This window comes from Schistocerca gregaria, chromosome 3, assembly GCF_023897955.1.
Source record: "Schistocerca gregaria isolate iqSchGreg1 chromosome 3, iqSchGreg1.2, whole genome shotgun sequence".
NCBI lineage: Eukaryota > Metazoa > Arthropoda > Insecta > Orthoptera > Acrididae > Schistocerca > Schistocerca gregaria.
In genome coordinates, this window is record NC_064922.1 from 723,295,369 (window position 1) to 723,321,124 (window position 25,756).

Here is a 25,756-nt window from a genome sequence, read left to right on the forward strand (position 1 = left end):
AAGTATCTATACTTTATAAATTTCCTGCAATGTTCTGCACTACTTTGTTGATCTAAAAATCCAAGTTACAAAATACTTGTAAACATAAAATGGCACATAAGGATGGACATAATGTAAATGCCACAGAACTTTCAAAAAATTTACAAAGGAAACATTCTGAATGCTCTTGCAAACTGAACCTTAAAGTCAACTTAAAATTTCTTTAAAGTATATGGATAAAGAAGAAAGAAGTAGGGAAATTGTTGCGAGAATTTTGACAGTTTTTGTAAAGTTTTGTCACAGCAGCATCGAGAACAGTTTTGTATTGATTTTTAAGGTATGTACCTCTCAACCAGTAGGCCTATTTCACCAGTAAAAACAGCAACTACATTAACTTTCATTATTATCTCCTTTGATTCCAGCTTTGTCTTACATAAAACTTACTTTGCTTCCTTTTGAGTGTCGTGTGCACATTGAGATGATTTAAAATTATGTTTTTGCTCACAGATATGTTGGAAAATAATTTGGATGGACAAAAACTATGTATCTTGACATTAAGTAAGAAAAACAATTTGAACTGAAAATAAGATGTATCTGCTTGACCAGCAGTAATAATTATTTGCTCTTTGACATGATGTACATATCATGATACTGTGTAACAAAAGTTTCTCTTACACCTGTAGTACATTTTACACTAAAAAAACAGAAATAAAAACTAAATGTATTTAGAACACACATACACCTTAAAAGTTTGTAACATTGCCTGGCAACATTTTAATGTATGTTACTAGTTTAGTATCACATCAAAAAACAACATTCTTAAGTAGTGTAAGCAACGAGTGCACACAGCGAGTCAATTTATCACAGAAAAAAAAGTAATTGTCAAATATAGTCAGTTCATGCGTTTTGAAAGTTTATAGACAAGAGCATGTTCCAACTTTTTCACTTCACAACACGTAAAACTAATTTTAAGGTGGGGAGAAACAGAGGAAATGATATTAACTTCTGCGCATTGCAGGCTCAAGTGTGTGTGCACCACACATATTTCAAACAAAAAGTTACCGTTCATGCAGCAAAGAAAACGCGAATGCATGTCCAAACTATCACCAAATAAAGGTACAGAAACTAAATATCTTCTCTTGGATTGTACTTTCACCACAACATTAAGTAAAACCTCTTGTTAATCTGACATTTTGATCCACTTACTAATTAAAGTTGAGATTTCTTACAAGCACCATTTATCAATCCATCATTTGAAAAAATTTATTACAAAAATACACAAGTTGACAGTAAAACTCCCAACTTTCAGAAAGAAAATCTTTCGTCTCCCTTAAATTCACAGTACTTGCATAATTTTTACTTCATTATCAGAACTGACCTGCCACAGGAATACTCTGAAGTGTGTGTTCTTGTGACACTCAAATGTATAAACCAATTACTGTTCTGCAAACATTGAGGTACATCTATTTTTAGTGACAAAACAAAAAATTAATAATTTTACAAGTTGTCAGTTCTTAATCAATGGCAATCCATGCTAGTGTCTTTAATACAATAGAATGGTCATGTATTTAACAACTAAATAAATTTCTTTCCGCAGTCTTATTTAAATGCTTAATTTCATTTTATTCAGTGCTTCAGTGCAGACTGCTGAGCCACCTCTGGCTTCAAACAAGGGTTAAGTCTTCACAGTTTTAGTTACCTGGAAAAGAACACAATCAAATTTTTAAAATATTTGACACAGTAAAGAACTCAAATCGAATGAATTTAGTCTACCACATGCTCTTCATACAATGTTAAGTTACAAATTACTTACTTTGGACAGTAACTGCTCTGGGAGGTGTACTATTTGCAATTGGAGCTGGTGTCTGTTGCATGTTTGTTGAGCTGTTTCTATTGCGGTTAGCTCCTAGTATCCCAGATCCTTGGCCTCTGAAGTTGTTGCGGTACTGACCTCTGTAACCACCTCTGTTGTAATAACCACGACCTCTAAATCCACCCCGGCGTGCTGATGCTACTCCGAATGTCTCAGAGTTCAGCTTACGTTCTGTCCTCCAATCAGTTCTTTGTGAACGCCTGAAACATTTTTTTTGCAAATTTAGCAACACAAATGTAATTGTGACTTACTTGCTGGGCAAGCAACACTCCCACAGCTGTTCCATTTCAGAACAGTTCAATAAACATTGCCATAACAGACAGTCCAAAAGGAAGAAATACTAACCTCATTCTCACAAAAGATGGGTCATTATTTTTTTGCATCAGAGTGGCCTGCACTTTAACATTTCTCAATCTATCCCTCTCTTTCCCAACCGAGGAGCTTTTAATCCCTAAAGCTGGGTGCATGTCAGCTTTACTTTTATACACATACGACAGTATTGCAGTTTTGTTTCCTGATGGAAGGCACTATCCAGCAGTTAATCCATAATCTCGTCAAAATGTTAAACTATTTTAATGCAAGACTCATTGTGTTTCGCCCAGTGTTATTGGAATCTTTTCTGAAAGTATCCCTTCTACCTCACCACCTTCTGTCTCCGACATTTAATTTTCTCTCTCTCTCATTCGAACATTATTGTGGAAGAATATGTACAAATCATTGGCCATGAAACCTTATTGTAACTTAGTCTAGTCAGAATAGGATTCAGTGCAGAGTTCAGTTAATTGAATTGGTAAGGAGATCCACTTCATTTTATCCAAATTCACTGATAGACCCGACTTCATTCACTACTGTGATCAGTTTATTAACACACACTATCTGATGAAAAGTATCCGATGTCACAAGAAATAGATCTGTCTGTATAGAAAGAGGTGAGACTGTTGTGCTGGCAGCAGAGAAGCAGCAACAGCTGAAGGTTTCCATTAAAAGAGCTTAGTAACTTTAAAGGTTGACTGTTTACTGTGTCAAATGAGTAACAAATCCATCAGGGATGTTTTAAACCTTCAAAATCTGTTCAATGAACAATTCGTGATTTCACTTAAGTGTGGAAGTTAAGAAAAACAAAGCTAAACTAAGACCAGGCAGGCTTCATGTACTGATGGACAGGGACTGTTAAGCATTGCTGAGGGTGCTTGTAAAAACCTGCATGAAATTGGTGGACAGAATTGGCCTACTTCCGAAGGGCTACTAACAGTCCAGCTATTAACTGTGTATACTTATGATTGGGAGACTGTCCCCCCTTCCCACTACAACTGACTGCTCTGTGTATGCACGGGTCTCTCAGGTTGGCTGCACCAAGAAAATTTTTCTGGGTTGCATCTGGCGGCCTATTGCTATTGGCAATACAGTTAATAGCCACACTTCAAGTAACTAGGAACAGGAGAAGGTACTGCTTATGCACATCTACGCATACACATTAGCCCAATGGCAACAGCTGAAACAAAGCTAATGTAAATAATTGTTATGTCACACTCCTCAGAAGGAGGTTGCTGTTACGAAGCATTGTGCTATCTTCATCATGAAGCCTTTAACACATTTTGTTTTTGGCAGACACTTGTGTGTGCGCTGTTTGTTGTAAATTGCACATTTCCTTCGCCACTTAGGTTTTATTTCATTTTCTCTCTCATGTATGTTATATTTCTGCAGTATTATTCTGCAGTAGTGGGAAACAGTAATATTCTTTAAGGTATCAGTTTTTACCAATCAAAATTAAAAATAACCAAAAACTGAAACACCAAAAAATTCCCAGAATTCTAGTAAGTTGAAGGGGGTTTCCGTTTTCTCCCAGATGAAAAAATTTCCTAGTTTTCCCCAGATTTCCCTGGATTGTACACCCTGTTTAAGTAGTATCAAGAGTGACAGTGGACAATTCCAACGAAGTTATTTTGAGTGATAAATGACACTAAACTGTGGCAATGGAAGGGTTCAAGTTTGGCAAATGCCTGGAGAGTATTGCCTCCTGTTATGTGTAATGCAAACAGTGCAGTACATAAGGTGGTTATGTTACAGTATGGTGTGTTTCTTGCAGTCAGGATGTGGTTCTTTTGTTGTGCTTAAGGAAACCATGTGGTAGGATACAATCACATTGTACAGCACTGTGTACTGCGTACAATCTAGAACAGTTTGGAGACAACTGTATGAACATGCACCCTGTTAAAGCAGCATATGTGAGGCAACAGTTTGTGGAGAATAATACTCCTGACACCAACTGGCTGCCCAGGAGTCCATATCTGAAACCAATGCAATAACTTTCGAATGACTGGACTGAGGAGCTTAAAGAAGCGAAATTAGAAGTTGCTTCTTTCAAAAGACTATTTGAAAATAATCTGAAATCCACATTTCAATAAGAGGGCATTATCAAATAGAGATTAATACAGAACCCTAGTGTTTCGAACAACTTTTTATTCAGAATAGAATTGTCTTCACATATCACTTAAAATACATAATCTTATTTTTAATCAGTAACACAACTCACAGCTAACTTTATCTGAGTGAAGTCACACAGATAATTTGTATAACAGACAGCTGAAACTTTCTGTAAGCACCTCCTGAAAGTTTTTTCCAACCAGTTGAGAAACATCTAAGGTCACACTCCAATTTCAGCTGACTGCAGCATTTTGCTTCCATGATGGCCAATGTGAAGAATCTGGGCTTCCATAGGAAAGCAGTTGAGAACTGTTAAAGGATTCCTTTGCCACTCCTGGATAGATACAAAGGAAACTGGCCCAAAACTCTTCCAAGCCCATTTGTTACAACTATTCTTTTCAGCACTAATCACATTTCAATTGTACTGCAGCCTCTTATTTCATTAAGAGGTGTATGCACATTAATTGTTAAGGGTGAGCTTGGTAGTAGATGAGAACCTAACACTGTTGGTACTTAATCAGTGTAAATTCTCCCAACTCAGGCCAAAAACTATTTTTAACAAAAAATTAATTGACAATAGAAAATACATCAAAATCCTCTGATGTTGCTTTTAAGTTTTTAGGAAACTATTTCTATTGTTTTCTTATTGTCCACAAATTGGCATACTGTGAAATGACGTCATTGAGCTGTGTCGGCGGAACTGTCACACTGCAAAGCAGGAAACAGACCTCAGTATTAACTAGCTACTCTTTCACTTTCTGGACCATTTCTTCAAACCTACACTGTATACTGTTTGGAAGAGGTATCTCATCTGCTTTCATTGTATTTTTCAAAAAATTTAACTGCTTTATGAATGGAAAGTTGAACTTCTCACCAACAGCAGGTAATTTTGTTTTCCTGTTATGAGAGAAAATAGTATGATTAACAACTCATGTTTGAAGGACCTAATGGAGTCTAATTTCATGTGATTTAAAGAATTTTTTCCAACAAAACCTTTACGTTTAGTTTTCAATTGAATGTGAGCTGCAGTGTGTCATTACTCAAGACATTATTAAACAACACACTGTAGGGGTTGAATATTTACTTTTTCAATCAACATTAATCCATACGTAACACATTCATAAATTCTCTTCTTTTAGGAGACTATTTCATTATACCTTCTTTCTTTAGGAGTTATTTTTAATCATTGTACAAATACAATAAAATGTTTTTGTCTATAGAGCAGAAGTAGTATAATACTGTTACAAATGGAGATTTCAGACTGAAGGAGGCCTTGTCCGCAAAACTTGTGATACGTTAGACAAAGCTGATGCTGCCAACTGCAAAACAAAGTGTGCTCACTAACTGTAGTAAGAACAAGATTTTTTACTGGTCTGACCACATGCTTCTAATCTCCAGACAGCTCAGATGAAAACAGATTTCCCTGTATTAGAGGTGCAGAGTTAAGTATGGGGTTTAGCACCTGGATGATGGTCCCCTTGAGACCTTCACAATACTGGCCAAGGTACTGTATTTACCTGAGTATAAGGTCATCCTTAATATAGGACAACTTCCCTTTTCTGAAGCAACTCTTTCAGAAAAATTTAATATAATGACCAATCAAAATTACAATTTTCTATTGACCTAAGCTATCTGCCTAAAAAGTTACCATTACACCCATTCTAAACTCAGGCCATTTATTGGTTATCTATGTTTTGATAATAAAAGGAGAATAAATAAATAGTTTACATTAATTTTTATCTTCACTGCCTCTTTTTAGCCTGTCATCAGTAGTACCACTCTTGTTAATCGTCATCACCGTCATCCTAATAGGGCACTGTTGACCTTATCTTCATAGTTTCTTCCATTTATGTTGTGATTTTATTTTTACACATAGCAGATTTCAGTTCTATACTGGCATGAGACTGTTATAATTTCTTTTGCTACAAAAACACATTGTCCACCTGTTGCTATCTCATGCACTGTGTGGAAACAGCAGCTGACACACCGTGCATTTTATCTCACAGCGAGCATCGACAACATTTCTGCGTGGAGCACTGAAGTACACCACTGGCTCCTGTCTACAGTTACCTCCTGCGAAAATGTATGCTATTGGCCCGTATTTGCAAATTTTGCAGTCGATTTGATTCGGAGTACAATGGAGTAGTAGTAGTAGTAGTAGTAGTAGTAGTAGTAGGAGGAGGAGGAGGAGGACAGTTTAAAGCTTGGTAAGTTGTCCGAGCAATGAAGTAATGGGTTTGGAGTCTGGAGGACAGAGAGGTAGAGTCAGGCAGCAAGAAGACCATGGGCATGAGAGATTTTGGTGTATTCGGAAATGGCATGAAGAGTGAGGTAAAGAGGTGCAGATGGCAAGAAAGAGTGATGGAAGTGGTAGGTGTGAGAGACTTAAGATTCACCCAACTTCTTTGAGTAGTTGGTCAATAGGAGTGCAAATTCTTTCATTAGGAGCGCAATAAGAAGTTACAAATGTGTATCTAAGACTTGCGTTAGTTGATTTTGGGGAGCATGCAAGAAGGTGGGTGTGCAGGGTGTCACTGGGCTGAGGATATAAATGGAATTTCTAGAGGTTTTCGGATGGGCCTAAGGTTATAGTGAATTGTGGAATGGGATCATGCCTCCATAATGTGCCACTCCCCACTGGCTTAAGCACCTGTGCACCATATGCCTCACCCACACACCATTCCTCCCATCCACATTCCCAGCCAGGAAACCACCTGGCTTGCTCCAGGTCACTAGCTAATCACCTCTATCCCTCCCTTGCCTCCACCCCCATCCCTCACCCTGGGATTGCAGTTAAACAGTTCGGATGGGGTGAGGGATCCAGCTGGAAATTTACTCTAACTCAACACAGGATTTATTCAGAAACCTAAATGTTTTCGTTATCTTTATGTGCCCTTCAATGACAACACTGTTCGGCTAGTGGTCTTCTCTTACATTGCTTCTATCAATATAAAAGACCTTATGAAGAGTTGTCGCAGTTATGGACAATTTTCTCAATTTGAATATCAATACTTTTTATATTAATGAAATTCTGACAATCGTTTGTAGATTACGAAAACAATGTGTAAAAATTAAACTGTTAAATGCATTGAAAGTAGACAGCAGAGGTGGAAGAAGATTGCACCAGAAATATTTTCAGGGAGAGGTGTTTATAAACAGGCAACTAATACTATATTAATGGAATGCAACGTATCAGGCCAACTCCTCAAGTATTCTGTTACTGTATAATAGAACAAAAGCTGTGCAAAATTCTGATCCAGATTATTTCAATTCTGTATTTACAGGTTCTTGACGATTTTCCTGGGTGTTGTGGCTTGAAGAGTTTAATTTTAATGTGAAGACTCTTTGAGAAAGCCAATTCTAGTTAAGGGAACATTCTGCCAGTTATAACCTTATTTTCATAAATTTTATCTCCCATGATTTATGCAGGAAACAAGATTCCGCATTTCAGTGTTGACAATGTGTACAAAACTAGATCACTTAGGTTCAACCTATAAATGTGGAGGAAAATTGCTACTTCAATTAGAATTGGAGAGAGGAATGGAATATTTAATAAATGTAATCGATCTTCACTGGTCTTTGAAGTGAACATACATGTAGTAGTAGTAGTAGTAGTAGTAGTAGTAGTAGTAGTAAGGAGGAGGAGGAGGAGGAGGAGGAGGAGAAAAAGATGTGGCACTTTAGACCAGTGTTGGCTTTCTAACTGAACATTGCTGCATGAATGAAATATTTAGGGCTTTACATATGGAGGGGGAGGAACGTTACAAAAGGGCATATAAACAGCAATGTTAATTCTTGAAGCATGGTGCTACTGTAGATGCAAGCACTTCAAACCCTCTTGTACCCTGTTTTTTAATACTTCATGTTATAATTGCTCTTAAAGTCAAATTATAAGAAGTAATTTCTTCCTTGCACTGGTGATCAGGTTCTCCAAATTGTCCTATTAGGTTTTAAGGAAGATATTTATTAGAATTTGTTTCACATTGAAGAGCTACCTGAAGAAAGGCAAATGTGGCATCTTTTCAAAGCCAGGAGTAGGTATCATTTTAAACTTAAGAATGTTACTTGTAAGACTGCCTATAGTTAATCACTCCTTTAACTTACCCTTTACTTCTCTCTACTGCTTCACAGCTTATATTGTCGAAAAAAGACTTTGATCGGTCATAATACACTTCATGTTCTTCTTCTGTCTCACCTTCACCAATTCCAGTCTCATTTCCAGAATCATCTTTCTTTTCTGCATCACCATTTGCTTTTCCATCACCTGCAATGACAGGTTCTGAATCTGCTGTAACATTTACAATTTCGTATTTCAGCAGATTTTTCTACAGAACACTACCTGTCACACTCTTAGTTGGTTCTGAAACTATCATAGTTAAGCAAAGCAGTTTAAAATTAATTAAACACACACACACACACACACACACACACACACACACACACACACACACACACACACACACACACCAAAGCATTCACAGGCATATCTAAGAACTAATTTTAAGAAACAAAAAACTAAATTTAACAAACAAGAATAATTTTAACAAGCAAGAGAACTGAATAGAAGCTTTTTGTTACAGCAAAAGTATACAGCAAAAATAAATTCAACTGAAGGAAAATAGCTAAATAACATTTAAATATTTAATAAAACTAGAAAAACTACAGCAATAGTGGCATTATGTAAATGGATCTTTTATCAGATATCAGCAATGAAAAGTATCTAGTACCTATCTGGAACTCTTACAGCAATTTTTATTACATGAGCTTAGTATTTATCTTTAAAAACCAGTTTAGTGGGTGTTAATTCTGAACAGAACATACACTTTACTCTTCCCATGCTCATTTTGCCTAAGTTTAGGTTCATAATTTGTGAATGTAATCAACCCTGTACTCTATTGTGAGATGAGGCACTGAACAGTTCATTATATAATTGGACATGATGAGGGACAAAGTAAAGAACGGTCTTCAATTTGTCACTTAAGCATCCAAGAAGGTGTCATGTATGACTGATGCCTTTGCAAAGTAGGTCTCTTAGACATTCAACAACAGTTGCCATCAGTACAGATACCATCCTGAAAGGGGAGATTCCAGTAGAGTTTTGTATCTTTAGTATAAACCAAGCGAGGCGTGTGATACCCAAAAACTGAGATGAAGATACATATACTCCTAGAGAAAAAATTTAACATCTTTGTCCACCATGAAGCTGGCAATGGAGGGGACCTGCAGAAAGGGGGAAAGCAGTTCCCACAGCATAGGAATCAAATTTGAAATCATGGATAGCCTCATTGACAGAGTGTGACAAGTGGGAGAGGAGGTAACAGCAGAGGCATACTATTGCCAGTTGGCTCTCTGAAGTGTCCAATGTGGTCGTCTATCTGTCGGACACTGGAGAGGAAGCAACAGAATCATCCGAAGCTAAAAGATTGTCATATAGTGACATCAAAATGGCCATTATTGCAATTTGATACATTTCGTGCATTGAACATCCAGTGCCACCTATTCCAATCAACAGCTCTTCCCATGAGCACCACCCAGCCACAGCAAATGTCTTCTGGCACAATGGCCATTGCCAGGAGTCTATGTCCCAAGGAGACAGGCATTTACTCCTTGGCATGTATGGGGAGCTAGCAGTTCAGGCACATCAGTGTGATTCTTACACTTTTAAAGGGTCCACATTGAAAGGCACTTAGTGACACCACCATGTCTGGCTATTCCATTGGCTGTTTAGTGCATAGGGAGTCCATATTAGTATTGTACACAGGTAATCTTTAACATTACGTGCAGTGGGCACTGAAAGTATTCCCCCAGTCGAGCCACACTGCAAAACAATTTGGAAAGTTGAGGTCGAACAGCCTGAATGGGACCAAAAATTACAAATTACTTCCTCCATGCTCACCATGTACATATTCACTCAGAAGTCTTGAGCCCTCTTGGAGGGGGGGGGGGGGGGGTCCTCATGTCGCATTGCACTGATCTGTTCGGTGTAAGACTCATCCCTGCACGACTACTGGAACATAGGCCTTTTTGAAACTGCTCAGTTTAGTGGAGTCAGTCTCTCTACTATTTTAACCTTAACCCTCCCATTGCTTTTATCTTTCATGAGAATCCAAAAAACTTCCTTATTTTCTCAGCTTTACTGCAACTGTGTTCCATGTATGCAACAATAAAATACGGTAGACACTAAATAATTATGGTAATTATAGAAATATACAAAAAAATAAAACATAAATGAAATGCACTTATTAAGAGAAGCAGACAGGAGCAATTTCTACTGAACTGTTGCATCTTACATTGTAACATTTCCCAACTTCTCATGTTTAACCAACTGCTGAATGTTTATAAGGAGCAGGGGGTGGTGGTAAATGAAAGCAAAATCTTCATACTTACCAGATATGACAGCAAGCTGTGAACTGGTAGTAAGTAAAACAATTATTTTAAGAGAGCCAGTGAAGACAAACAGATGCACTTGAGATTGCTTATTCCTTTAAGAAGGGAAGTGGAGTGATTGAAAGATTCTGGGCAAAATGAATGATGTGCTTGAATTTGAAAAAATAGTTGAAAATAAAGGAAGTTTAAATATGATAATGTTGTGCTTAGCAACTGAATGCATTATGATTTCAGTCACTGTTCATCAACACCACCAATGCAAGTGTATAAGCTGGCAGAGAAGAAGAAACCTTTAAATTAGCTGAAGGAGTAAACAATCCCAAGCAGTAACAGGAAAATAGGACATGCGTCTCTGTAACATTTCCACATTGTTTTTTTTTTTTTTAAAGTGACAACAGTTTCACCATGACCTGCCAAGTAACTTTGTATCAGCAAAGAGTAACAAATTTTTTGCAAAACACTATTTTCATTAAGACAAATACTAAATACAGCATACTCAAAATAAAACTCCCTGGCAGTTTGAAATGGTGTCCCAGACGGACCTAAAGCTGCTGTCTTCACCTTTGCAGGCGACCAATCTACTGACTCACCCATCAAAGCACAATTCACGACATGCTCTCACATCTTTACTTTTACTAATACCTTTCCTCCTACCATCACTGCCCCACCCATCTATGATTAATTGCTGCTTGAATGGGAGAAAGTTCTTTTGTATAGTCAGCTTAGTGTCACAGTCATCTGACCAAGTCCACATGCCTCTTGCTTGACCTGCACACTGCAACTCAATTTAAAGTACAATATTCAGATGTGTGCACTGCAATTACTGTTTGTAAATAACGTGATTACTGAACTCCTTACTTCAGAACCAGCTGAAATATGACTACTTCAGGCTATTATTATTATTGTTCATTTGTCTCTAGGCAAGTAATGAAGCAATTTCTGGATTACTAGAAGCAGTATCTACAATTTGGAGAAGACATTTTTTAAAGATGCTTAGCATTTGTTACACATATTTCTTACTTTTATAATCAGCTATGAACAACACAAAGTACATGTGTGAAAAGGGTGAGCTGTGAGAGACCTTACAAAATTGTGGTGATAGTGATGACATCAAAAAATTAGTTTTTTGAGTGAAATGAAATCATTTACTTTTTACCTCTCAAGAGGTAATTATCTCCATATCAGGAGCCACTGTTTTAGACAGTATCAACTTTAAGACGGAATGATTACTGGAGACACAATGTGGCTATCACTTCCTGCCACCTGAAACTGAGGAATTAGGGACATGACTTTTGGGGAGCAGGTTTACGTATCTAAAAATATTATCTTTTTATTTGCTTCACCTGTTTGCACTATGACAAATCCCCCCAACCAAATCCTCTAGTGCTGACATCTTTCCTCTTCTCCTTTTAAGTAATAATTCTGGCTTAAAACCTCAGCAGGAGGAGATGCAATTTGTAGGCAACGTAACATTCACTAACATGAAGTTATTAAGTTTAAATCTTCATATGATTTATGCAAATCTATCTTCTGCCAAAGAGCAAAATATTTCCAAATTTAACAGTGTTGCTTTGTGCTGTTCTTCCTTTGAAGTTACATTATGGTTATGTAAAATGCAAGGTTCCACATAATTTGCCCATTATTTCTAACCTCACTAATCAAATGGTTAGTAACAATCTCTTCTGTTTGAAGCCTAATATCCTGTAAGCAGAATGAATTTTGTCCACTTTGCAGCCGAGTGCAAATTTAAACAGTGTGCTTGACCAGTACTGGAACCTGTTGTTGTTGTTGTTGTTGTCGTTGTCTTCAGTCCTGAGACTGGTTTGATGCAGCTCTCCATGCTACTCTATCCTGTGCAAGCTGCTTCATCTCCCAGTACCTACTGCAACCTACATCCTTCTGAATTTGCTTAGTGTACTCATCTCTCGGTCTCCCTCTACGATTTTTACCCTCCACGCTGCCCTCCAATGCTAAATTTGTGATCCCTTGATGCCTCAAAACATGTCCTACCAACCGATCCCTTCTTCTAGTCAAGTTGTGCCACAAACTTCTCTTCTCCCCAATCCTATTCAATACCTCCTCATTAGTTACGTGATCTACCCACCTTATCTTCAGTATTCTTCTGTAGCACCACATTTCGAAAGCTTCTATTCTCTCATTGTCCAAACTAGTTATCGTCCATGTTTCACTTCCATACATGGCTACACTCCAAACAAATACTTTCAGAAACGACTTCCTGATACATAAATCTATATTCAATGTTAACAAATTTCTCTTCTTCAGAAACGCTTTCCTTGCCAGTCTACATTTTATATCCTCTCTACTTCGACCATCATCAGTTATTTTGCTCCCCAAATAGCAGAACTCCTTTACTACCTTAAGCATCTCATTTCCTAATCTAATTCCCTCAGCATCACCCGATTTAATTTAACTACATTCCATTATCCTCGTTTTGCTTTTGTTAATGTTCATCTTATATCCTCCTTTCAAGACACTGTCCATTCCGTTCAACTGCTCTTCCAAGTCCTTTGCCGTCTCTGACAGAATTACAATGTCATCGGCGAACCTCAAAGTTTTTACTTCGTCTCCATGAATTTTAATACCTACTCCAAATTTTTCTTTTGTTTCCTTTACTGCTTGCTCAATATACAGATTGAATAACATCGGGGAGAGGCTACAACCCTGTCTCACTCCTTTCCCAACCACTGTTCTTTCATGCCCCTGAACTCTTAACTGCCATATGGTTTCTATACGAATTTTAAATAGCCTTTCGCTCCCTGTATTTTACCTCTGCCACCTTCGGAATTTGAAACAGAGTATTCCAGTCAACCTTGTCAAAAGCTTTCTGTAAGTCTACAAATGCTAGAAACGTAGGTTTGCCTTTCCTTAATCTAGCTCATAAGGTAAGCCGTAGGGTCAGTATTGCCTCACATGTTCCCGTATTTCTACCGAATCAGAACTTATTTTCCCCAAGAGCGGCTTCAACTAGTTTTTCCATTCGTCTGTAAAGAATTCATGTTGGTATTTTGCAGCTGTGACTTATTAAACTGATAGTTCGGTAATTTTCACATCTGTCAGTGCCTGCTTTCTTTGGGATTGGAACTATTGTAGTCTTGAAGTCCGAGTATTTCGCCTGTTTCATACATCTTCCTCACCAGATGGTAGAGTTTTGTCAGGACTGCCTCTCCCAAGGCCGTCAGTAGTTCCAATGGAATGTTGTCTACTCCAGGGGCCTTGTTTCGACTCAGGTCTTTCAGTGCTCTGTCAAACTCTTCACGCAGTATCATATTTCCCCTTTCATCTCCATCTACATCCGCTTCCATTTCCATAATATTGTCCTCAAGTACATTGCCCTTGTATAGACCCACTATATACGCCTTCCACCTTTCTGCTTTCCCTTCTTTGCTTATAACTGGGTTTCCATCTGAGCTCTTGATATTCCTGCAAGTGTTTCTCTTTTCTCCAAAGGTCTCTTTTGCTGTAGGCAGTATCTATCTTACTCCTAGTGAGGTAAGCATCTAGATCCTTACATTTGTCCTATAGCCATCCCTCTTAGCCATTTTGCACCTCCTGTTGATCTCATTTTTGAGACATATGTATTCCTTTTTGCCTGCTTCATTTACTGCATTTTTATATTTTCTCCTTGCATCAATTAAATTAAACATTTCTTCTGTTACCCAAGGATTTCAACTAGCCCTATCTTTTTTACCTACCTGATCCTCTGCTGCCTTCACTACTCAAAGGTACCCTTTCTTCTTCTACTGTATTTCTTTCACCAATTCCTGCCATTTGTTCCCTTAGACTCTCCATGAAACAATGTACAACCTCTGGTTTAGTCAGTTTATCCAGGTACGATCTCCTTAAATTACGACCTTTTTGCAGTTTCTTCCATTTTAATCTACATTCCATAACCAATAGATTGTGGTGAGAGTCCACATCTGCCCCTGGAAGTGTCTTACAATTTTAAAACTGGTTCCTAAATCTCTGTCTTACCATTATATAATCTATATGATACCTTTTATTATCTCCAGGGTTCTTCCTAGTTTACAACCTCCTTTTATGATTCTTGAATTAAGCGTTAGCTATGATTAAGTTGTGCTCTGTGAAAAATTCTACCAGGTGTCTTCCTCTTTCATTTCTTATTCCCAATCAATATTCACCTACTACGTTTCCTTCTCTCCCTTTTCCTACTACCGAATTCCAGTCACCCATGACTATTAAACTTTCGTCACCCTTCACTATCTGAATAATTTCTTTTATTTCATCATACATTTCTTCAATTTCTTCGTCATCTGCGGAGCTAGTTGGCATATAAACTTGTACTACTGTAGTAGGTGTGGGCTTCGTATCTATCTTGGCCACAATAATGCGTTCACCATGCTGTTTGTAGCAGCTTACCCGCACTATTTTTTTATTCATTATTTAACCTACTCCTGCATTACCCCTATTTTATTTTGTATTTATAATCCTGTATTCACCTGACCAAATATCTTGTTCCTCCTGCCACCGAACTTCAATTCCCACTGTATCTAACTTTAACCTATCCATTTCCCTTTTTAAATTTTCTAACCTACCTGCCCGATTAAGGGATTGGGCATTCCACGCTCCAATCTGTAGAATGCATATTTTCTTCCTCCTTGAGTAGTCCCATCCCGGAGATCCGAATGGGAGACTATTTTACCTCCGGAATATTTTAGAGGACGCCATCATTGCCATCATTAACCATATAGTAAAGCTGCATGCCCTCAGTAAAAATTACGGCTGTCGTTTCCCCTTGCTTTCAACCGTTCGCAGTACCAGCACAGCAAGGCCGTTTTGGATATTGTTACAAGGCCAGATAAGTCAATCATTCGGATGGTTGCCCCTGCAACTACTGAGAAGGCTGCTGCCCCTCTTCAGGAACTACACGTTTTTCTGGCCTCTCAACAGATACCCCTCCATTGTGGTTGCATCTACGGTACGACTATCTGCATCAGTGAGGCAGGCTAGCCTCCCCACTAATGGCAAGGTCCATGGTTCATGGGGATACATAAAAATGGCTTCTTAACGTTTTGTGAATGTGTGCTTAAAATTCTGATGTGTAGTATGGTACCTGTCCCTGTAATCTTGGCTGTGGATGCAGACCAATCTTTATCCTAAACCCAACATCTGTTTATCTTGAAGTGACAATTTGAGAGATATCGTTAATGCAGTACAAATATGACCTGCACTTTTTGTAGGCATCAAATATAAATACTTAAACTGCAAAGCTAAAGTTATGTAATTGGCTATCACTTAAATGGACATGTGCAGCTACTCGGTTCGCATTATTTTTAGTGGAATTTGTGCTTAAGTGTCAGTGAATGTCATGTCCCTGCGAAGCATAGCACAAAATTCAGATAAACTTTATTATTTAATAACCATTTCCTAATAAGTGTTCTGTTGCCTTTTATCTGCTTGTATCATATGGAACTACGAAAGTGAAAGGGGATCCTACACGTAACCAGTAGGACTTGAGAAATGGTGTAAACTGTGGAACAAGTGTAAAACGTGGGAATTGACTTTGTAAGTCCCTTGGATAGTGTAAAAGTGAAGTTTTACTATATTCCTTTAGCTTTGTATTCTTATAGACTAGTGCACAATGACTGGTGTATTTATCTTCTACCTTTAAGCTCTCAGGTCTATTGAATCTCATCCAGTTCAGTCCCCAAAAATTTGTTTCCTTCTCATCCTGTTCACTAAGTCTCCCCTGATCTGGACTTCTGGTTGACTCGTTAATGCTCCACATTGCAAAATCTCACCTGTTCATTTCTTTCACTCCCAGGGTTGTCACATGTACTGGAAACATGTAAATTCCAAACACATTAGAGAAATATAAGGAAATTTAAAAACTGGAAAATCTCGTTTTTGTCTCAGCAGATGAAATGGTTTGTTTACTGAGCTATCATGCATCATCACTGGCTGGGTGCAGCCAAGCACATGCACCATTTCCCTACTCCCTCATTCCTACTGCTTGTCCCCTTCCTACCACTCCCGTCAGCTTGCAGTCATTGCTGCCACCACTTCTTGCCACTAGCCTAGCAGCTGCTTACGGGAGGCAGTGAGACATGAGGAATGGTTTTTTGGTTCTGATTTTCAGAATGTAGACGCAGTGGCTGTAGAAGGCAGTCATGTGGATGAGTTGTCTTTAGTGATTGTGTGAATGTATGTGTGCTCTCATTTTCTGACTAACAATATGGCTGAAAATTTAGTTGTGGGAGGGCTATTGCCTTTGGTTTTATTGAAAAATTGATATTCATGGTCTTAGTGAACGACATATCATTTGGTTTGCTTTCTCCATCTAAAAGCAATTGAATACAAAGTATACCAATGTTAGTACTTAAGATTTTTGCTCACATCAGGAAACACCCTCTGGTTCCAAGTCATTTTAGGTATTTCCTCATTTGCACTATTGTTCCTTGTACCATAGACATATTGTCAACTTACCTCGAAACTAACCCTTGAGATTGCAGGGAAAAATGCTCTAACTTGTCTGGGAATCTGGGAAATATCACAGAATTTCACTTGGGGAAACTTGTGGCAACCCTGACACCTGTTTCTTCCCCTTCAAAACTTCTGCCAGCAGCAGCCAATTTTTATCTATTCAGTTAATCCTGTCCCCTGTTTTTAGATGTACATGTTCTCTTCCCTCCTAGTTCCATGTCCTTTCTGCTGCTAGTTTTCTGTTTCAAACAGTTCATGTATTACATATCCAATTCAGGCTGCACCTATGCTATGGCCATGTGCACCCTTAATGTCCACAGCCAGAAATTATTATTTCTTGGTTTTCTGGTTGGTGTTCCTTGTTAGGGTGACATGGAGAACAGTTTTTAGAGAGTTTATGAACACAATTCCTTATAATGTGTATTTTTTCTTCTGATCCTTAACAAGTCTTACCTATTTTATGATTCTGACAACTTTAGTGTCTAGTAGTGACATGTGTTTTTGAGGTATATCTACACCTCTTTCTACTCCTTTGGCAATGAGCTTCGATTCCTTGACTACATCTGGGTGACTATGACCTTACATGGTTAAGTGATTTTATTTTGAAGTAACACCCTGTGCTCTTATTTTAGAAGTATTAACTTTATAGTTATGTCACTTAAAAATCCCTTCTATTGTCTTGTAACACAATGTCATTATTACAGATGTGTCTGCATTGCAATGTTTTTTGTTAAATCATATTTGTGTAAGAGTATACATTATTGAATGACCTTATTTGTAACAACAGTCCTATACATGAATGATTTCAGCAACCTCCTCAAGCTTCAGCCCTTTAATGTTAGAAACCATTAGCCCACCAATACAAACAGAAAATTAATGAATATTTAAGCACAGCTGTAACTTTGGATATCAATAAATGGAAATATCTTATGACACAGAAAAAAGTTTTATTTGCACTACCAAGACGTAGGCCAGGCTTCAAAATTACGAAATAACTGATTCAAAGATGAAAGACATCCACTGAAGTAAATTCAGCAGTATTTAACAATACGGACTAAAAATTGATTGAATGACTAACTGCGTGTTGGCTTCTGTCTCAGGGTCTTCAGCAGACATTCGTTTGACTGTTCTGGTGTTTCGCCAGCACAAGTGGCTGGTATAGTGAAAGCTTCACCCTCCATTGCAGATGGTGGACTTGAGCCAAGCCAGCAGCCACAAACTGGATGCACCTAGCACACCAACATCCAGGACAGCCCTTGGATATTGGTGTGCCAGATACAATCTGCGGCCATCAGCTCATCTCCAGTCCACCACCGCAGAAGCCAACAGGTGGTTTGTCACAAAGTGGCCACACAGCCTTAACAAGGTTAAGTAAATGTTTTCACTGGGAAAAACAGCATATTAACATCAACTAGCCAATATCTAGTGCTGTGTATTTTATATTTTTTGAGAAAAAGTAATGTTGCTGATCTCACCTATCTTTGTCTTCGCAAGCTGGCTCCTTAATTCTTCAAATTCTGTATTTGCTTGTTCAAAATCATATTCACTATCAAATTTCAGTGTTTTTCCCTTGGCAGTTGGTGTTCCCACTTGCTGACGACCCATACCACCACCAACATTTCCCGATCCACCTCCACGGGCTCTGCTACGTCTTGCACCTGTTCTATTTCCCCAGCCACCTCGCTGCTGTGGTAAGCGCTGGGGCAAAGGCTGCATCTGTTGTGGAGCTTGTTGAGTTACTGCATTCTGTCAAATATAATATTTCATTTAAAAAATGTGTACAAAACTCATCATGTGAATTCAATGAGGAAAATATTTACTGCATCTCTCTTCTACCTGTAAATTACTGAACATATTTACCTACAGGATGCTTATTTGAAATTAAATTTGTGCAGACCTTCCAGTTTTTGAAAGTAAAAAGCATAAAATCTGTGCAATTACGTTGAATTAGAAATGAGTATTACATTATTGTCTCAAAATGTTTCCAAAGCTATGAGACATTTTTTAAATGTAACCCATGAAAAATAGTTTTTTTTTTTTAATGTAACATCTCCTTTCCAGTTCCAATTATCACAAAATTGAGACACAATTGATGGACGGGGTAATTACCTTTCAATGTATTTATCATATTTTAACATTTCTGTTACGACCGAGTTAATTTTCTGAAGTTTTCCTTAATATTGCACAATATAACACAGACCATCGAGTGTTGCTAGTGGGACACGACCCTGCCACAGCAGCTGGTGGAGGCCAGACTTACAACAGTTAATGGAAATGCACACAGACAAGGTATTCAAACACAAATCCTGGTGGCCATACTAATTATGCACGTTAGTCTCAAAGACGGCTGCCATCTGCTAATCTGCACGGAGCAGCCATGTCACCATTACCACCTTATAAACTTTCCAAATAAAATCGAAGACATTTTGGGAGGTGGTTTCTAACTAATATCTTTGTAGCCAATGTTCAAAGATCCATGCAGTACTTCAGTACACTAGCTAAACGAATCATTTGCCACAAAATGCGTGGGAATTCACAGAAGTATTCCTGATTGCCACTGCTTACGTCTTTGATTCTGCTCCCTTGTACATACTTCTGCAAAGCCTAGCTACGAACAATTACTGAGCAGATATTTAGTCACAGTTGGTTCATCTAACTTTGTTCTGAGGATACCGCTTAAGTGGACAGAACTTTCACAAACTTATCAGCAAGAAATAAAGGTAAGTACTACTATTATAATCACTTTTTGACTTGTTCTTTTTGCTTTACTAGCACTGTCACTTCCTAGTTGAAGTACTGCTAGGACAATTGATTATTAAAGAAAGCACTCTATCTTCAGGCCACGTGTGACCTACTGGGACCATCCGACTGCTGTGTCATCCTCAGTGGAGGGTGCAGGTAGGAGGGGCGTGGGGTCAGTACATCGCTCTCCCGGTCGTTATGATGGTATTCTTGACCGAAGCCACTACTATTCGGTCGAGTAGCTCCTCAATTGGCATCACGAGGCTGAGTGCACTCCGAAAATTGCCAACAGTGCATGGCAGCCTGGATGGTCATCCATCCAAGTGCCGATCACACCCGTCTGCGCTTAACTTCGATGATCTCACGGGAACCGGTGTATCCACTGCAGCAAGGCCGTTGCCTAGGACAATTAATTATGAACACCCTTTCTATTAAATACTAATTTCAAATTTAAGTGATATTTACTATACTTTAAACTTATGGTAATTGGGCTTAACTTTTTCCATGAAGGTGGGTGATCTTTCAGTGACACCTTTTGTTAAGAGTTAATCTGGAGTAGTGGGCTGAATAATCCAAGTCACATCTTTATGATGTGTCAGGTTATACATGCCACAGCTCAGCCCCTTAAGCTGGGAATGCAAGTAGAAATTTGCACACTGTGAGCCTCCATACTGGTTGTATTCCTTCAGGTAAAACAGAACTGCTGTGTTATCTGTTGACTAACAACACTAATTCGTCAGTTCTGTGTCGTCCGGACATGGCACAGCCATGGCAGAAGCACCACAGCTGCAGAGATACAAGCTGGTGCCAGTGCCACAGAGACTCACGACTTGCACGAGTTCCATCAGCATTGCTGAGGATGAAGATATCAACTTTGCCTTTGCCAATTGCCAGCTGAGGACTATCTGCCATTGACTGGATGACAACAGACAAATGCACTCAGATGACTAAAGAGCAGCTCTCCACCCTTTTGTTGTGGATCGTCGTCTAGGGGAGACAGACAGGGAACGTCGTTTAGCGAACTCTCAGAAGTTAACAGCCAGTTGCTCACTGGTAAATTGCATCTACAGTGTTGCAGATTTAGTTATTCAACAAGTCACAAAGATAAATCTTTTTAACTCATTTGTGAGACTGTTACTAATTTGTTGCAGTGTAGTAGAACCTTCATTCTCCTGTCCTGTTACTTGACCCTGGAGCATTGCTGTGTAATAGTGGCAGAATTGTCCTAGCAGTGTACTGCACCCTGCTTCACCAACTCTCAAACTCTGCCTACTGTAACAGTGGCAACTCAGCCCCCACAGCAGTGGTGACAAGGCCTTAACAGATCTGGCAACAAGGGTATATGAAAGTTGGAACCTGTACTGACCCACCTCCAAGATCTTCCACATATTTTGCGTATACACTGGAACAAATTTTTGCTTTTCGCAACGAACTGATGAAAGTGTTAATTAGTATAAAAGACAGATGAAGTGATCTAGATATTGAAATTGATGCCAGAAAAAGTGAGGTACAGATGGTGGATAGTGAGAACAAGGTCATTGGAGCAGCATCAGTGAAACATTTGTGGTATGACAACTGGAAGCTGGATGAAGGTGACACCTCTTAAGTGTTGAAGCTACATTTCAGTGGAACTAACACTTTTACATGAAAATTATGCTTCAGATTTTAGTCCAAACTGGCTATAACACAACTATATTGTAGGTTTCTTAACTGAGTCTATGTTGATGCAGGTAAGCTTTACATTTTTGTGTACAATTTTATCAAGCTTCCATTTCTGAACACACTGATTCTTTATCTGTATTTGCAGCAATACAAATTTCAGCTACTGTAAACAATGAGGAAATGCATGGATTTGAAGAGAAATTATTTTGAAATTCACCAATTGCAAATTCCCTGGCATCAGCTGTATTAGGAATACATGTACTATCCAATAGTGAAATATAAAAATTGGTGTCAAGCAGGACTAACACAGATCAGTACAAATTTTCAAATTTCACTGTTGGATAGTGGATCTATACATACTATAGCAGATACCAAGGAATTCACAACCAGGAAATTGATTTCTGAGTATTTTGTACAGCTTTCTAATTTCAACTGTGCGTGTGTTCTTGCAGAAACGCATACAATAATAAAATATTGTTCAGTTCAGTTCGATCATTTAACAGTCAATGATAAATTTAAAATTTCATATAATGTAGGAGCGAACTTTCCCACTGATGGATTTCTTATGTTATGGAAACAAAGTTTGGCAATGACCCACCCACCTCTAGGAGCAGTGTAATATGGAACGGAGTTCAAGATCTCAACTCATGCACAGGATATTGGGGGCTCTGGCTGGCCAGTCATGTTACTGGTACAGTAGAATTGGTACAAAGGGTATCTGCCTACTAAGGCTAGCAGCAGGAACTTGCTGCCTTGTAGGAAGAGGGATGCTCAAAGGGTAAGGGACCATTGCTGGCAGAAAAGGCAGCCACCACAGGCTAAGAAGGAGCAGCCCCCATTCTAGTAGTGCACAGGGGCAACTTCCCTGTAATAAAAAATGTCAATTTTCAAACAACTTACAGGTATTCAGCCAGGTAATATTTTCAGCGACTGCCAATATTTCAGCACGATGTAGAGGCAAATTTAAAACTTTGGTTCTTAGACTGATGCAGGGAAGATAACATACACCGAACGCTAGTGTCACCAAAGATGACTGAAGTCAGATGGATAACGATACTACGAAGTAGCAGGTGAGGTAACATTGACTATCCCCCTGCTTAAAGAGCAGGATTCCAAACAAAGTGTAAACAAAAACCTCCGTCCCTGTTTACAAAGTTGCTCACTAATTTAATCTCTACTGCCTCCTTAATAACACTGCCCCGACAGCTGGACGTGCATGCAAATAGCATAGTTACATAGCATGGGGTTGCCAGTATCCAAGCACTGTTCGGCAATAACAAATCTACCTGGCTGCTGCAATCTTGTGTGCTGTTTATGCTCAGTAAGGTGGGTGTATATTGCATTCCTTATAGCTGTCGCATGGCATGTATTGGTCAAACTATCAGGACTGCGGAGCACCGATGTACTGAGCATAAATGGCACACACCATTACAGCAGCCAAGTGAATCTGCTATTGCCGAACATTGTCAGTTCCGTTGAAGTGCTCTTCCAGATTGCAGTGTCTTTAACCAAGATGAAAATCAACGAAAGCAAAACGAAGATTATGGAATGTAGTCTAATTAAATCAGGTGATGCTGAGGGAATTGTATTAGGAAATGAGACAATAAGTAGTAAATGAGCTTTGCTATTTGGGTAGCAAAGTAACTGATGATGGTCGAAGTAGGGGGGGATATAAAATTTAGACTGGCTAAGACAAGGAAAGCGTTTCAGAAGGAGAGAAATTTGTTAACACTGAGTATAGATTTAAGTGTCAGGAAGTCCTTTCTGAAAGTATTTGTATTGTGTGAAGCCATGTATGGAAGTGAAATATTAACAATAAATAGCTTAGACAAGAATAGAAGGTTTTGAAATGTGGTGCCACAAAAGAATGCCAAAGATTACATGGAGAAGGGATCGGCTGGAAGGACATGTTCCAAGGCATCAAGGGACCACCATTTTAATAATGGAGAGAAACATGGAGGGTAAAAATTGTAGAGGGATATCTAGGGATGAATACACTACACAGATTCTAAAGGATGTGTGTTGCAGTAGTTACTTTGAGAAGAGGCTTGCACAGGATGGAGTAGCATGGAGAGCTGCATCAAACCAGTCTCTGGACTGAAGGCAACAACAACAACAACAACAACAACAACAACGTGTATCATACCATGTATCATTCCTTACACTCCCTCAAACCCTCTACAAGTTCTGGCTCTTTCAGTTTATCCAGATCCCATCAACTTAAATTCCTATGACCAATGAATTGTGGTCAGAATCCACCTCTCACCCTGGAGATGCCAAATTCAAATCTTGTTCCTGAATCTCTGTCCTACCATTACATAATCTGAAACCTTCCAGTATGTCCAGGCCTCTTCCACGTATACCTCCTCCTTTAATGATACTTAAAGTTCTAGCTATGATTAAATGATGCTCTATGCAGAATTCAACCAGGCAGCTTCCTCTCAATCCTTTCCCCCAGTCCACATTCACGTATTATTTTTCGTTCTCTTCACTTTTCCTGCAATCTAATTCCAGTCGCCCATGACTATCTGAAAAATTTCTTTCAATTTATCATGTATATCTTTAATCACTCATCTGCACAGCTAGCTGGCATATGAACTTTTACTACTGTGGTAGATGTGCAATTTAACACATTGCATCACTATGCTGGTCATTGTAGCTTTCTATCATCATTTTTTTTAATCATTAAGCCTACTCCTGCAATAGTCTTATTTAATTTTTTATTTGTAACTCTGCATTTACCTTACCCGAGTCCTGTTCCTCCTGCCATTTAACTTCACCATCTCCCGCTACACGTCACTTTAACCTATCGATTTCCCTTTTTTTATTTTCTATAACCTATCAACCCAATTACGGGATTCGACATTCCACACACTGATCCGTAGAACGCCAGTTTTGTTTCTCCTGATAATGACATCCTCCTGAGCAGTCCCCACCTGGAGATCCGAATGGACTACTTTGCCTCCAGAATATTTTATGTAAGAGGATGCCCTCATTTAACCACACAGTAGAGTTGTATACCCTTTGAAAAGTTACAGCTGCAGTTTTCCCTTGCTTTTCACCATTTGCAGTATCCGCACAGCAAGGCCATTTCAGTTGATGTTAGAAGGACAGATCTGTCTATCACCCAGACTGTTGCCCAGGCAACTACTGAAAAGCTGCTGCACCTCTTCAGGAACCACACTTTTGTCTGGACTCTCCACAGATACTCCTCTATTATGGTTGCACACCTATGAAATGGCTATCCGTATTGCTGAACAATGCAAGACTCTCCACCAATGGCAAGGTGTGAGGTTCATACGTTACAAGGTATGGTTATTTCCACAATCAATGGAATTTCGAATTTATGTTCTACAATTTGACGTTTTTCTGCAATTCTATGCCACAAATACAAAACTGCTGTGAAAACCCGTAACATCAATGCTGAAATTCTTTAATTCTACATGTCTTCCTAGTATGGCTTAGCTCGATTCAACATTTTTACTTGATATATCGCTTGACTGTCGCGCTTTCTTCCTATTGACATTTGATATGACTGAACGAATTTTAGGTGTCGCAAACGACAGGCAGTTTACATCACTGTTGGTGGCGTAGCGAAGGGAATATTTTAGGCTGTTATAGAGAGGGGAAACAGAGAGGAAATATTGATGTAACCCATGGTAAGTGCTGCCCACTATTTGCAACATTTAGCTTCACCGTCCAATTACGATACACCTACTGAGGTTGTGGCACCAATCTAAACACAGAACAGTCCATGCTAAGTGTTCCAGAGTGTGCCAACATGTGACCAAATGACCCAGCCACCACCTTTTGTGCCATGTAATGCAGTCTTGTCTGTTTTGCATGTATTTATGATGTAGAGTATTCAGGAACAATATTGATTGTCAACCTTTTAAATTCGAACACAGACTCAACAGTTTGGCCATTTCCAGTTAGTGAGCTCTTACTGGGTTATGCACATCAGTTTGTAGACCTTAGGCCACGAAACATTTGAAATTATTACAACAAACTACTTAAGTACTAGTTTATGAAGTATAAAGAGGCACAGAAGCTATAAATGTTTTGTTTTAGGGCACAAAAACAACTAGGATATACATGCCCCATTAAAACTGTATAAGAGTAAGACTTAAAAACACTTACACCTCAATCCCAATTGACATAAGAGAAAACAGGTCTGTTGAGAAAAATATGCAACAGACATCCAGAAGTAAAAATTAAATGGTCTGC

At 38.7% G+C, this 25,756-nt stretch overlaps 1 protein-coding gene across 9 annotated transcripts in view; it reads right to left on the reverse strand.

Annotated features, from left to right (window-relative positions):
• Positions 1 to 563: 563 nt before the first annotated feature.
• The window catches only part of LOC126356123 (protein LSM14 homolog A), a 99,437-nt gene continuing 74,244 nt past the window's right edge, over positions 564 to 25,756 (reverse strand). For 3 of the 9 annotated variants that reach the window (XM_050006822.1, XM_050006828.1, XM_050006825.1), the window contains exons 7-10: positions 18,601 to 18,871; positions 8,381 to 8,564; positions 1,793 to 2,052; positions 564 to 1,678 (exon numbers count right to left, since the gene is read on the reverse strand). In XM_050006822.1, the coding sequence (XP_049862779.1) occupies positions 1,671 to 1,678; positions 1,793 to 2,052; positions 8,381 to 8,564; positions 18,601 to 18,871 (723 nt within the window). In that variant the 3' untranslated portion in view covers positions 564 to 1,670. The remainder of the gene's footprint in view (positions 1,679 to 1,792; positions 2,053 to 8,380; positions 8,565 to 18,600; positions 18,872 to 25,756) is intronic. The other 6 variants (XM_050006824.1, XM_050006831.1, XM_050006830.1 and 3 more) reach the window with 2 other exon arrangements.